This window comes from Rhagoletis pomonella, unplaced genomic scaffold (genome assembly GCF_013731165.1).
Source record: "Rhagoletis pomonella isolate Grant_MI unplaced genomic scaffold, Rhpom_1.0 Rhpom_scaffold_00010, whole genome shotgun sequence".
Taxonomy (NCBI): domain Eukaryota; kingdom Metazoa; phylum Arthropoda; class Insecta; order Diptera; family Tephritidae; genus Rhagoletis; species Rhagoletis pomonella.
Window position 1 is genome coordinate 437,552 of NW_023458564.1, and position 14,662 is coordinate 452,213.

Consider the following 14,662-nt stretch of genomic DNA (forward strand, 5'->3'; position numbering starts at 1 on the left):
CGACCGACCAGACACAATCATTCGTTATTATTGCATCCACGTCGCCGTCTTGCACCATACGACCGTTCGCAAATGCTAGCACGACGTGCTTCCCTTTTGGGCAAAGACATCGGCGATGGATCGCCATTGATACCTACAGTTGGCAAAGATGGATTCCAGGTGTGCATGGACGTGTCGCAGTTCAAACCAAAGGAATTAACCGTTAAAACTGTAGACAAAACTGTTATTGTGGAGGGCAAACACGAAGAGCGAGAAGATGATCATGGATTGATTCAACGCCACTTCATCCGCAAGTACACACTGCCCAAAGACTATGATCCCAAAGACGTTGTGTCTACAATTTCATCAGATGGTGTTTTGACGGTGAAGGCACCACCACCACCAAGTAAGGCTATTAAAGCAAATGAACGCATAGTCCAAATACAACAAACTGGGCCGGCTCATTTGAGTGTTAAGGCGCCTGAAGAAGCTGCCAACGAAGGCAAACCAAAGGAGAATGGAGATAAGAAATCTGCGAAGTAGGTGGTAGCTTCGTGGAGAAGACGATACGAAGCATACACATACAAATGAAATACAAACATTCTTTTGCATCAGCTAGATCTTAGTACGTATTTTTTTCAAGTAACTGAATTCTTGTACTATTTTATGTTTTAATTGTATTTTGAAATTGACTACTATGTAGTATTAAAGTGCGTACATGAGTGTTTTTAACTGCCTGTAAACTGAATTTGTTCAACAAATAAATCTTAAGTTTTTTGTACTCTAGTAATTTTATTGTTTTTATCTTTGGGAAATTATAAATAATCAAGGTAAATTTGGCAAGATAAGCCCTACACAGCTCAATGCAAGCGTCAACTTTTGGGTGGGGTTTAGTAGCGCTCACATTCAGGTCTACCACGCAGAAAGGGAATTCTAGTTACCTCATCCTTTCCTAAGGTTACATCACTGCGGCGGTAGCCCCAGTTAAGTCACACAGAAAGGAGAATTCTACGTAATAAGGGTTATAATCCATAAGCGCGGCCAAAGGCCGCCTACGCAGGAAGGTGTTCTCTGCAAAAGGTGTTCAGATAGTGATAACCAGACATTGAACAACTGGCCCTAAAACTGTTTGTGTTTACAGAGTTGCAAAACATTGCAACATATAGACTGCTTTTACACAGTTGAAGTATTGAATTCAATTCTGCTCGCATGTGGAAGAGAGGGGGTGAGAAGAAAAGGGACGAGTACACATGCGTCTGTACCGTCAAGTCGTTTCAACTTTCTTGCTTTGCTTTTGGCATTTTCGTTGCTTCCCATTTAAAGAACCAAAAACTTGAATTCAACAGAATTGAAACCTGTAAAAGCAAATAGAAAACACAAAAGAGAATGAGCAAGAATTGCTTTCAAGTACTTGAATCATGTAAATCGGGTGATACATTAGGTGTGTACTCGTATTGAGAGGACAAAATTCTCCAGCAGAAAAAGTTCTGAGAATTCAGCAGCATTCGCTCTCAAAGAGACGAAATATCAACAGAAGTACGAGAACGCAAAATTTGCAAAAACTTGCAACCTTCGAAACATCTGATCACTTGCACAGTTGCCACTGGTGATTAATTTGGCAATTTATTTTCTGCTTGGTGCATTTTCCCCCGATTTGGCATTTTATACAATTGAATAGTTTTGGTTAAGAAAACCCTTTTTAAAATACGAATTAATTATATCGGAATGAATAAGTTATTTTTCTCATAATTATTTCTGATATCACATAGTGACGCATTAAAAACAAGAGTATCTCCTCCAAACACCCATCTTTGATCCAAAATAATGTAATAGAGTAGGTTTAAAATTATAAAATTTTCATTTCAACAATCAACCTACCAAACCGAAAACTTCAGCAAAACAACATTTTAGCATGTTGCATTTAAATCTATTTTGGTATATTTAAAGGAAATTTATGGTACAAACGAAAAATGTCATACGGCAACCATAGTCAGCACGCACTAAGGGCCGGTTGTTCAATGTCTGGTTATCACTACCACTACACTATCGACGATTTCGACATCATGCATGTAACATGTGATCGATAAAGCAGTGGTTGTGCTTAACCGGAGCTTCTACCTCCGATTTGTGCTAATCAGACATTGAACAACCGGCCCTAAAGTAAACAAACTGCATTTTAATTAATGCATTAATAGCAAATTAACGAAAAATAAATTCAACAAACGTTGTGCTTATTAAATTTACGCACTTTTTAGTTATATACTAGCATTAATAATAAAATTTGCAATAAATAACTCAAAAAGGCCATATTTTCTTTTGTTTATTTACAAACATGTGTTTGTGATCAGCTGATTTTCTTACTTGCAAGTTTTCGCTGGGAAACATTTTTCCAGCAGAAATTTGCAGCTCTCTTTCACATTTTGCTCTCTCAATTTCCCCTACTTTGCAAGTTTTTGGGGTACGAGAACGCAAAACCAGTAAAAGTTTTCTAAAACTTTAGATAGTTAGGCGTACGAGTACACACCTATTGCATATTTTGAATATTTAGTAAAACAATGATCACCATTTCGGTATTTTCCATTTTTAAAACCCAAATGGTAACTAAAACCAAACGAAGCATCAACTTTGTTTTTGATGCGCTGATTACTCTAGCGATACGTTTCGATAACTTTTCGGAAAAGTATACTATTAGTCTGTTCCTTTGAACTTCGGACTAAAACCTGTGGAACTGTCAAACTACAATTTTACGCTCTCAAATGAGAGTAAAAGGAGAACAGATGCAGAAGTGCATAGGAACGCAAAAAGCACTATTTCCTGTAAAAACGTCAGACGGTTTGTTTACATGTCATTGGTGCTACACCGATTTGGCTGAAATATCACTAAATAATTATTAAAATTTATACATATTCAAATATTTCGTTGTTTACTTCCATTTTTTAACAAATATAAGCTTCTTTGCTTTCACTGCTTTCTGTTTTTGTTTGCACATGTAAATCAGCTGATCGTTTGACACTTTTCATGAACTTACAGGAAAAAAATCTCCGGACTAAATCCTGTAACTTCTGACTAGGAACAGTTGCTCATTTACTCTCTCAAATGTGTTCCCACTTACAGGTTTTGTGTCAATAGGAACGACTTCCTGTAAGTTCTGACTAAATCCTGTAAGCCGGACTGCTATTGGAACAGACTAATTGTCAAACAATAGTTGCGTTTGGTACGTATCAAGGTGTATTAAACAAGGTGTGATTGACAACTCAGGTAGGCTCTCTTTTAAGGTACTATTATGCAAAAAAATATAAACAATCGATTTAAAATTCATACAAAATTTTTTCAACTTGACTTTATAGGATGGTTCTTCTGAGAGCAATGTCAAATTCAATCACACTTAGTTGAATATATTTTGGTACGTATGCAATGGAATTGACGTTTTGGAAGTCAGCCGTGTTCTCTGCGAAAGGTGTTCAGCCCCCCTTCTTTCGCCTGATAACCACCTTGGGATAATTTCTTTTATTTAAAAACCCCACAGATTCTGTTAGTTTTCATTCTCCAATTGCGGGTAATATTCCGATCTCAATTTGCGTATGTGTATATAAAAAGAATAAAATAAAAAACAACACAATGGAAAAGAATGTCCAGCAAAAAATATGTATTTTAATAATTGAAGAGCCAAAATGTACTAAGCAAAGAGAGAGTAAAAAGAGCTACACTTTCCTAAGTAAAGAGCCACATTTGGCTCAAAGAGCCGCGTTTGCCCACCATTGGTATATATGTATGTATGTAAATCTATTGTTGGACTTAGATTGTTTGGAGTTTTCAATCGTTAACGGTTGAGAAAGTATCTTGAAGGCTTACAACAAAAGATAATATTTCCTTCTCTAACCATGGTTTCACACGGGATTTTTGTCAAGACTTGGCCAAAGCCCAATATTTTTTCATCACACGACTGGGCTATCAAGTTACACCAAATTTAATGTTACTGATATGAGTTCTAAAAGTGAAACAAATCTGATCATAATATGATAAGGATAGTTCTCAATCCCTCCGCCAACTATCGGAAGACAAACACACTGATCCTTCTAAAAACTTTTGCACAAAGCAACAATCATTCAATGCGATTTTAAAATCTGGGAGAAAATGGTTCCCTATTGAATGATTCTTGCGATTCTATATGTGTATAAAATTGCATTACCTTATAATAAGTGGTTCCAGCGATAAGCGATATGAGAATTTCAGTTTCTATGGGCGGTGCCAAGCCTCCTTTTCCAAAATTTACCTCTTCGCCGTAAGTACGGTATTTACAACATATGTTGCTGTGTAAAATTTCGGGACGTTAGCATAAGCGGTTCCAGAGCCAGTGCCACGCCCACTTTTCCAGTACCCACAATTTTTCACCGTAAGTAGGGTATTTACAATCTATGCATCTGTACTAAGTTTCAGTTCCCCAGGATAATTGATTTTAGAGATATAGAGGTTTTCACATTTTAGTCTATATGTCAGATGTCACGCCCCCTATATGTCGGGTTTAACATTTCTGGATTAGAGGAAGTTATGTCAATTAAATCGGTGTATGTTTCATTGAAATCGAGCAAACCGTGCCTTCAAAAAAGGGATTGCAAAATTTTCTTGTGGCGTATTTATATATAGATGCCAGTTTTTTGGTAAATGAGCATAATATTATGTTTACATAAGTATGTACGTACATATGTAGTTTGGCAATTTTTGGATAAAAACTACATTTTACTTGCATTTATTATTCACAAAAAAACTTTTATTTTTTTATTTTTGTTTTAAAATTACATTAATATAGGTAATATTATTCATGGTTCTTTTTAGTATGCGATTTATACTTAATATTAATAATAGCATGTTGTATTAATTAAATTAATTGTAAAATTTCTGTTTTTTATGATTTTGTAATCGCAAATTTGCATGTATGTATTTATAAATACTTTACAGAAATCGAAAGAAAGAAAAATGTATATAATAATTAAGTAAATACGTAAGCAACTACAAATTTATTTTTAGTCGAGGCCGGAGTATTAAGGGGAGAAAAGGTATTGGCCAAAAACACATAAACAAAGAAACTGTATTTCTCTCCATTCCGTTCCGTATTTTATACCCGGCTAGCTTGGCAAACCACGGACAATTTTCGTATAATTATACGATTCGCACTTAAATGCAACCAATCGTTGTTGTTGTCGTAACAGTATACAAACTCCCCAAAGAGGTTTTACAGAGTGATGCTGGAGTGAGAGTCCTTGGCCAGATATAAGTCTGGGTCGTTCCTGTTTCGTAGGCCCGACTGTCGTGGGAACGTTATTTTGGTGTGGTTAAAAAGCTAGCCGAAATCTGCCAAGGGAGTGAACGAGATGTATCTTCTTAGGTTTATTTGCTAATTGGTATTGGCGTTGAAAAAGTACTTCAACAATTACTTTTTTACAAAATTAAACTTTTTAAGGCGAAATGCTAAGCAACCGTTTATTATAGAAAAATATGTTTTGCTAGTTGCATCGATTTACTTTTAGTTTGGTATCATTTAATTGTATGTATGTATGTATGCATATTTTGTTGTAATATGTTTATAAAGTTATTTTGCATTCATGGACAGGCAAAATGAGAGCAAACGTTGGCCTGCATGACTGAATAGCAAACAAAAAAGGGAATACATATGTAGGTACTCTCTAAAACTTGCTTTTTTATTATTTCGATCCATTGATTTATTCATTTACACAATTCAAAATCATGTATTCACGCAAAAGAAAAATAAAAAAAATGTGTATTCTTGCCATTTTGTCTGTATGTATGTTCGAATCGCAAATCAAGTCTAAAAATTACATAATAGAAAAATCACAGTTTTTTAAGCATCAACTTAACTCGACCATTTGTCTGTGGTTCAATAAATGGTTAAAGCAAATGCTGAAATAAACGAAACAATGTTGTTCTGATGAACTTATATTATGTATGTATGTGTTATGAGATATGACTTTTTTGAACACACATAGGCCAAATCCAATATTTGAATTGAGTTTCCAGCTAAAATGTACCTAAACTTTTATGTTTTATTGCAAATCGTCATCCAAGCTTGGATGAATATTTAATTAAAGCTAAATTCACACAAAACTGCCTTAAAACAGGTTACTTCGTACAACCAAATTTTTTCTGATGCTCATCACAAAACCAAGTGAATTCCCGATTTACTGCTATAGTATTGATAGATTTAATGGCAGCCACTAATTCATCCCTTTGAATTAGACCCAAGCTTGTATTCTGTTTCACTACCACAAATCTTGTCTGATATCTGCTTGTCAGTAAGGGCAGTTAATATTTTGGATGGTTGTTTCGTTATGCTACTATTTGCCTTCGCTAATTTACAGAAAATGTAGTGTGCCTTCAAAACATGAAGAAGTTCAGCATAATATTTTTGGCAAAGACAACTATAGACATATCGTTAAAAAAAAAACTGTCAACGATTAAAACACAGCTAACAGGCCCACCAAAAGGGCCTTTTCACACAAAATCGAAAATTAAAATTTTTTAAGATGAGTGCGATCTAAATCTCTTTAGCTCAGATTTGGGATGCAAAATCGAGGAGGAAGGAACGGACAATTCAGTCAAAAGATATAAATTTTATCTACCATTGAAAATATTAGTAGGTTACGGTGGTTATTGTTTGTTACACCACGTAGATTCTAAAGGAGAGTTTAATTAATCGACTAATTTCACTGCCCTAGAGCTTCTCAGGAAAGCGAGCCGATATAATTACATAAGCTACAACGTGATAAAGATTATATTTTAGGATCATTTTTCGCTTTGTCGTCGCTCGGCTTTCTTTTTGAAGTCTATATTAACATAACAATAATCTATGTCTTAAGCTAGGATCCCACTATCGGCGCAAATAGCACAATATGTACCGATTTTCATCGCGCTTGATTGGTACATATGTATTAAAAAAATTGTGTACAACCCCGTTTTGAGTGGTCCCATTATTCGCATATTGTGACAATCTTTTTCGGTGCTTACCGGCCAATAAAAATATGTGACAATAATCGGTACAACGTGATCACTATCGCGCTTGATTAATAACAATAAGCAAATTGTCGAGGTTGATCGCGGCATGAGCGCCCGATAAAATTCGGCGCATTTTTTTACAATTTGGTTGTTCTACAATTAGCAAAAGAGTGTTCACATTATCGGTACAGCAATATTAATTTTGGTTGCTTATAGTCAGCATAATTTCGGCTCAAATTGCCGCATTTCGAAAAATTATGTTTGTTCACACTACCGGTACATGAAGAGCGTGGGAAATCGGCCCATTGTGCCGATAATGGGATCTTAGCTTTAGAAAGAAACATAGGGAAGCCAGCAAAACTGAACATTGTTAAAACCTTAAAGGAAGTTACAGAAACTGCTTTGCCAAAAATATGTATGGTTGTATCTTATCAGCATTATAAAAGCTGACATTTTTGTATTTAATGCCTCATCAAAGTTATGGGAGGCATACATTTTTCCAGAATATTTTTAAAAAGTCTTATACTATGCACATAGTTAAATTAAAGTTGTTTACTCATTTAGAAACAACTGGAAGTAAATTAGGTATATTAAACGCTTTTCCGAATTTAGCCCAAATTTCTCAATATAATTTTTTGTTGTAACATTAGCAGTCTTGAAATTCATTAGTTTACTTTAAGGGAACCAGTATAACCAATTAATAACAATTTGATGAGCATATCGAGCCTTATGTATATTCAATAACCTCTATCTGCAATTTTCATAAATACTAATTTCTGATCTTAGAATCCCTATAGGACATAGCAGTCATCACTGATATTAATTCTAGCCTTGAAATCCATTAGTAAATTCTACTCACAAACTTGCATTAATATTAGCTGTGACAGTTAAGTCTTAAATGGTTTTTATGTCAGAAGCAAATTTTTGTGAAAATTACAGGTAGAGTGTATTGAATATAAGCCCTCGATATGTACATATTGCCAGTGGCTGAAATGGTATGTATTACAGATGGCAACTGGCAAACTAAAACTGGCAACTGAGTTGAGTTGCTATATTGACAACTGCATTTTTGTGGTTGCTGCGGAAATTTTGATTGAGATAAATTATGTATTTTTTCAACCGTTTCTTCAGCTTAATTCAAAATTCTATTATTTTCCACTATGTATGACTTAACTATAGTTGTTATTCATAATATACATTTTCTCCTATCGGCGATCCAATTGAGGTTGCGTTGCAATCCATAATCGACCCATTAGAACCAAAATATTACTTCAACAAGTGAAACAAACGTCGGCATTTTTTTACCAGAAGCGTATGGCTGAAAAATGTCTTGTCTAATTCGCTGTGCTTTCAGGCTTTGTGTGTAGATAATGTTTTCTTTTAGCTGTAGATATAGTTCTTGTTTTGAGATTGAAAATACAATATAGTACATATTATTCAATTTTAAATTTCGTACATTTTTATTTCTAATCCGCAACAAGGGTATGTAAATAAACAGGAATTATGTCTGTATTGCATAAAGTAATTAATAGATTATGCACGCAACAATTCTTTTACCTTAAGTATGATTAGATACGATACATGTATAAAATGTTATAAACGCAAATTTTGCAAACTGCCAGTTTTACAAAACGAAACAAATTTTTTGTTATTATTATTGTGGCGTAATAAACATATTATATATTGAAAAAAAAAACAAAAAAACTGCAAAGTTTATTAAATTCTATTTCAATACTAAATATTGGATTTGTCCTGTTTAGAGCGTGAGATTAAAAATTCAATAAACTTTTCTATTTGATTTTTTCATGGCTTTTTTGATACATCGGTATCTACGTACTTTACTAGCTACAGTTTACTCGCTACAGGCTGATCGCAATCGCTGTGTTTTTGGCTAAGCTCCACTCCGACACCAGCGAATATTGAAATGTTTCACATAGTACGCGTGTGTGACCCAATGGGATCATCTAAAAACTCATTAAGCGTGAATAAATATTGGACGCAAATATATGTACTATGTATTTTTCTGTTGTTCGCCGCACAGAGAAAAACGGATATGTGCGACCCCAACAACTTAGAGAGCAGCGTCAACTCAGTACATTTATTTCTATTTTAATGTATTCTTTTTTAAGAATTGGACTTTGTAAATTTAGGCAGAACAGAAATTAATGCTCATTTTCTGAGCAAATTTTCACAACTGCCACTTAAATTTGGCAACGACTTAAACATTGGTTTCGACGAATACTGCTGCCGCGGTCTTCCTATTCCAACCGCTGCAGCAGTGCTGGGCATAACTCTACTGTTCATTGATTCCGCAGCGCGGCGACAAGCTCCAAACTCGTCCACTGTGTGCAACGATCGACGCAGAGATGCTTGTGTCTGACGTGTTGTTGGCATTGTCATATGCGCCGCATAGGCTGCTGGTGGTGACAGCGGAGACGTAGGCAATTCCATATCTAAAATAGTATCCGTCGCACTAGCGGAGTGCTGCTTCAATAGTTGGCGTACACGTTTACTGCCGCCTATCGGTACGGTTGATGTTGCTGTTGGGTAAAGCGGCTCTATGGGGACAGCTGATGGTAGTAAGACATCGTTAACTGGTGCACCCAGCATCGGTTCACTATCTGGACCGATTACGAGTTTTGTGTCCGAGTAGCGGCGCAGGTCTTTTCCTAAAAATTGGTCTAACTGCTCACTTACGGCTTCGACATCCGGTACACTAGGCGGCGTTACCGCGCTCGAGTGTCGATAGCTCTCAGTGGCTGGATAATCCACTGACGATTCCATGCTCAAGCCCATTGAGTCATTGAGGATGTCACGATTCTCTATGAAAATCGATGAATTAGAGTAGCGTTTGGTGTGTGGCTTGTAGGTGAAACCACCCAAGCCATTGGCCACTGCATTCGAAACACCGGAGCTGATAGAGGGTGCTTTTTGATCTCCACTACCTGTTGATCAGAATGAAATAAAAAATAAAAAACAAAGAGTTTATTAGAAATATTTAAGAGCATATTTTATATTAAAAGAAAAATTAATGGCTAAACATTAAAAATTGTTTAATGTGAAACATATCGAGCCCCAACCGCTGACGTTATTTTCGTCATTAGAGCTCGATATGTATAAACATACATATTCAATTTAGATATACATACATACTATCCGACTTGTCAATATGACCTTATTTAATAGCTTTAATGAAAAACTTTAATATTTCGAAAAGCTTTAAACTAACTTTAAAACTACAAAAGCTATGTTTGAAAGGAAAGAAAAGAGATGAACTTTCTATCTCCATCATATGGATGAATGCGGATGAGTATCATTTATATACCTCGCAACCAACAATACATACATAATAAATGTTCTTTTTATATATTTGGATTTTGTATGTTAACATCTTAAGCTGTTTCGACGGCGTTGGACCAAAAAGTAAGGGGTGTTTTTGAGGGGGCGGCATGTGAAGAGATGGTTGGAGTCATGCCAGAGTAACGCGGGTCTCGTGAGGCAATTGGTAGTGATTCGACTCCTAAAACGGCACTTATGGGGCGATAGGTAGAGAAGATGGTTTCCGTTGACTTCGTGGGGAGAGAGTTAAGCTCCTTGCGTTGAAGTAGCAAGCGAGTTTCAGAGAGATATCCGTTTACTGCGAAACTCCCTCCGCCCTCTGGTGGGTGCGGGAGCTTCAAAATATAAATATTAAACAAAGGGGAGGGGTGGGCACCACCCAGCGCAGGTGCGGTCGCCGGGGACTAGCAGGATGCAGTGGATGAAACTACAGACTGGCCAAACAGAGCACTACAGACAGCCATGGCATCTTCTGATGTCGCCCGAACATCACCTTCATAGCGGGGCCCAAATGATCCCAGTAAGGGAACACAACATTATGCTTTGCAATCAGCTCCTAGCAGGGTGCTACAGGCGTGATCACCCGAACAGACACGTTCTTGAAGCGGCGCATCCAACAGGGCTCGTCGGAAAGCATCTCTACGAATAAGAGCGTGGTTACGACCGAACGTGTACGTAGCGTAGCGTAGATGTACGTAGAAACATATCAAGTTTGCTGTTGGTGGAGAGGGAGAGAAGCAACGTCTACGTTACGGTCATGCGGTGGAGAGTTTTTCTTAACATGCAGATCCCATAAGATAGGTCGTGGCACCTGACACGTTCTCCGTTCTTACGTCCGTGGGTAACTGCGCTTTAAAGGACAATGCCTGACGCAACCACTGGACCCGACTTTGTATAGACAGGCCATGTGGCTGCTGCAGCAGTCTCAACTCTTGAGCAGACTAGACCGCGACGTACTTACTGTATGCCCGGCATGTGGCGGGTCCCCGGATGACATTATACCTCTCGTAACATGCCCACACAACCCAACACAAATTAAGTAAAAGCATAAACAGACGGCAATGTTGATCCGGATTGACGGGCCAATTGACCTGACCAAAATTGTGCCTTGACAGACGGCAGTAATGCGGATTTACGTGCCGCGAGGTCGTAGGTTCGAATCCCATGGCTAGTACAGAATTCATTAAATATTTTTTTATTCATTCAATTATAAATTCTATTGAGCGATTCACAACGGTGTCATAAGTGTCGTATTGCTGCATGATTGAATCATGGTATTGCTGTATGTCATAAACTTTAAAAGCTTAAATAAATGTTTAGAGAACTTTAAACGTCAACCAACTATTTTTTAGCACTACAAAAAATCATAATATGACTTTGTTGGTACTGTGCGAACTCCTTTAATATATTTCTTAGGCGTTTAAAGTTTACGACATACAACGATACGACACTTACGACACCGTTGTGAATACCCCATATATTTTTTAAAGTTGTTTTTGTTAGTTGTCTTTGACTTTTTTAGTAAAACTAAACCCTAAAAATTTTAAATTTGCTAAATTTGCTCAGAGAGCGTAGAACACGAAAAAAATTCAAAACTAGCATGTCGTCGGTAATGCAGTCACCGTATTAATTCAAATAAGTTCTTATTTAATTTCAATTGGATTCCTATCTGAATTAGTATGATGATTGCATTACCGATGAAAAGGTATATATATGCCCATGCTAGTTTTGCCCTTTCTCTGTATTCTACGCTCTCTGGTCGGTTATCATCGAATTGATCCGAGTTAAGTTTGGGAATTAACTCTAGGACTTAATTCGGATCAACGCTAGTTAACTCCCGAGATAATTCCGAATTGATCCGGATCAACGCTGCCGTCTGTTTAAGCTTTAAGAGTAGCAGTCTTTCTGAGCCTCACGCAGCGACCATTTAGATAGTTCGCCGTTACCGGTTGAGTTAGTGTACCACTTATTTATAATTGTTCTTCTTGTAAATAATTAACAAAAAAGCAAAAACAATTAACTATGACAAATAAATTAGGATATAAAAACTTCGCCCCTAAATAAGGAACGTATTTAAAATTTGCTTCTATTCTATAACCAATCTTCTGTATTTATTATTCGACAATTTACTCACCACTAAAACTGCTTAATTGAAGCGCATGTTCCCGTCCGGTATCTGTGGAAATACCACCAGTGCTAAGATCTTGCCGTGAACCACCGCAAACGTCATTTACCGAGCCACGACTCGAATTCTCTGAATGTTCGAGTACGTTGTGTATTGAGTCATGGAAAGGTGTCATGCTACCGGATCCCTGTGGGCAGGGGCGGAAGGACGAGATCTGCGAAACCACATCATCCAACGCCCAATCGCGTTCATAATTACTTTGCAGCTGAGCACACTCAATATTCGCCGCTACAGCAACTTGTCCCACTTGTTGTTGTGGCGTCAAATGGTGATGATGTGCTGCAGGTAATGCGCCTGAATCAAGATCGTCAGTTTGTTGCAGACGACGCTGCTCAGCCGGAAGATGGTAGTGGTGAAGAGAATGTTGATGAAGAGCCGTCGCACCTTCTATGTCTATGCTGCCAGCAATACTATCAGTCCTAGCGGCAGAGGCATAGTTGTAGCCATTGGAGGCAGAAGCGCCATTGGCAACTACTTCGACATTTGGGCCATCACATCCAGCTGGTGGCCCATTTGCGCTGCATGGGTGTGGTTCGCTGGGTCCTTCGTGGCGAGCGCGATGTGTGATTGCGGGTGATGGAGGCGACAAGGGATGCACTTTTTCTGGTGCATTTTGAATGAGGAGAATCCTATAGCAGAAAAAAATTTAAAATAACAATAATACTTTTTTAGAGTGGTATTTTGATATGAACCTATTTCTGGCCTTCCAACGATGACATAAATGTAGATAAGCTTTACATTGAATATACATGAAGACAACGCCACCCGTAAGACCCACCGTTACTACGGCCAATTTTGTCCAAAAGGGCCAATCTAAAAAATATCCAATAGTTAAAATCATAATTTTTTAAGAGCCGATAACTTACTCTAAAGATTAAACCAAGTACATAGTTACTTACCAATCAGTCCACGTTTCACATCATCTGCGGCACGTTCGATTAACACGCAAAGTGACCAAATAACGCATAAAGCCGCAGCACAATGGAACAGTACTGAACAACAGAGACGTCTGCGCTCAATTCCAGAAATGTCAAGGCTACGCCACTGTAATGAAATGAGGTTTATTTTATTATATTTAGACGCTATTTTTACGAATATATACAAAGCGAATTGTTTTTGAAATGGCTGAAACATACATACTTAAGCATAAAACAAAACTCCAAACCTAAGAAAAAAACATGCTAATAATAATAATATTTTGACGCTTACACTTTTTCCAAGTGTTTGGCTGAGCTTGCCATCCAATTCGTGGAGGCACCTACCGTTTCACCCCGCCTCCGAACGGAAAATGAATTTTATCAGAAGCTTTTTCATGGCAGAAATACACTCGGAGGTTTGGCAATGCCTGCTGAGGGACGACGCTGTTAGAATATACTTTTTCTAATTTAGGTGTTTCCCGGTCTAGGGATCGAGTCCACCCAGCCACAGTGGCAAAAGCATTCAATGCACCCAAAAAGATGTTTAGAAGTACTACTGTCCCCGCAAACATATTCTGAGCGTTTAGAATATATGAGTCCGAAAGGAGTCCTAGGTAGGTAAGAAATATGAGTTTCAAAAACAAAAAAGTTTTTACTCGTATATGAATCTTTTAGGATTCACATATAATCCAAGTTAGGAGCCAGCAGCCTTGTGCCAATATAAAAACAATAAAGATTTGAAATTTATATCTAAACTTGTTTATACAGAAATTGAAAATAATTAGAAAATAAAAAATTAACAAAGTTTAGCTGCAGCTGCTTTTGAATTCATGTTGGAATTTGTATATGCACGTAAGTATGTATGTACATATCGGTGGCTGAGTGGAAGATCGACCTATCTCGGCAGCCAGTTCAAAAACGGCCTATCTCAGAAAACTTTTCAAGAACGCCCTACATACATAAGAATTTGATTGAAAAACACCCTATCTCAGAATTTGGTTGAATAACGCCCTATCTCAGAATTCGGTTCAAAAACGCCCTATCTCAAACGAAAATACATTGAAAATAAGCTGAGATAGGGCGATTTTGAATCGGCAGCTGAGATAGGGCGTTTTTCAATCAAATTTTGAAGTCGGGCGTTCTTAAAAAGTTTTCTGAGATGGAGCGTTGTTAAAAAATTTTCTGATATAGGGCGTTTTCGAACTGGCTGCCGATATAGGTCGATCTTCCACTC

The 14,662-nt window shown here is 37.2% G+C and overlaps 2 protein-coding genes across 2 annotated transcripts; one reads left to right on the forward strand and one right to left on the reverse strand.

Moving 5' to 3' along the window:
• LOC118745927 (heat shock protein 27-like) lies at window positions 1-744 on the forward strand (the record flags this gene model as incomplete). Its single annotated transcript, XM_036479586.1, is given in 1 exon segment — window positions 1-744. A coding segment is annotated over 1 exon segment (522 nt), but the record flags the coding sequence as incomplete, so codon positions are not given.
• Window positions 745-5,604: 4,860 nt separating this feature from the next.
• LOC118746468 lies at window positions 5,605-14,260 on the reverse strand. The gene is made up of 5 exons (XM_036480317.1): window positions 14,230-14,260; window positions 13,411-13,593; window positions 13,204-13,324; window positions 12,461-13,140; window positions 5,605-9,932 (listed from the first exon to the last, which is right to left on the reverse strand). The coding sequence occupies exons 1-5, from the start codon at window positions 14,258-14,260 to the stop codon at window positions 9,157-9,159; spliced, it is 1,791 nt and encodes a 596-aa protein (XP_036336210.1). The 3' UTR covers window positions 5,605-9,156.
• Window positions 14,261-14,662: the final 402 nt, after the last annotated feature.

Coding starts and splice junctions, on each gene's coding strand:
- LOC118746468 (XM_036480317.1), bottom strand. CDS start 14,260: ATGAATTCAAAAGCAGCTGCAGCTAAACTTT. Junction 13,594..14,229: donor AGCAGCTGCAGCTAAACTTT/GTTAATTTTTTA, acceptor TCGTAAAAATAG/CGTCTAAATATAATAAAATA. Junction 9,933..12,460: donor TCAATTAAGCAGTTTTAGTG/GTGAGTAAATTG, acceptor TCTGATCAACAG/GTAGTGGAGATCAAAAAGCA.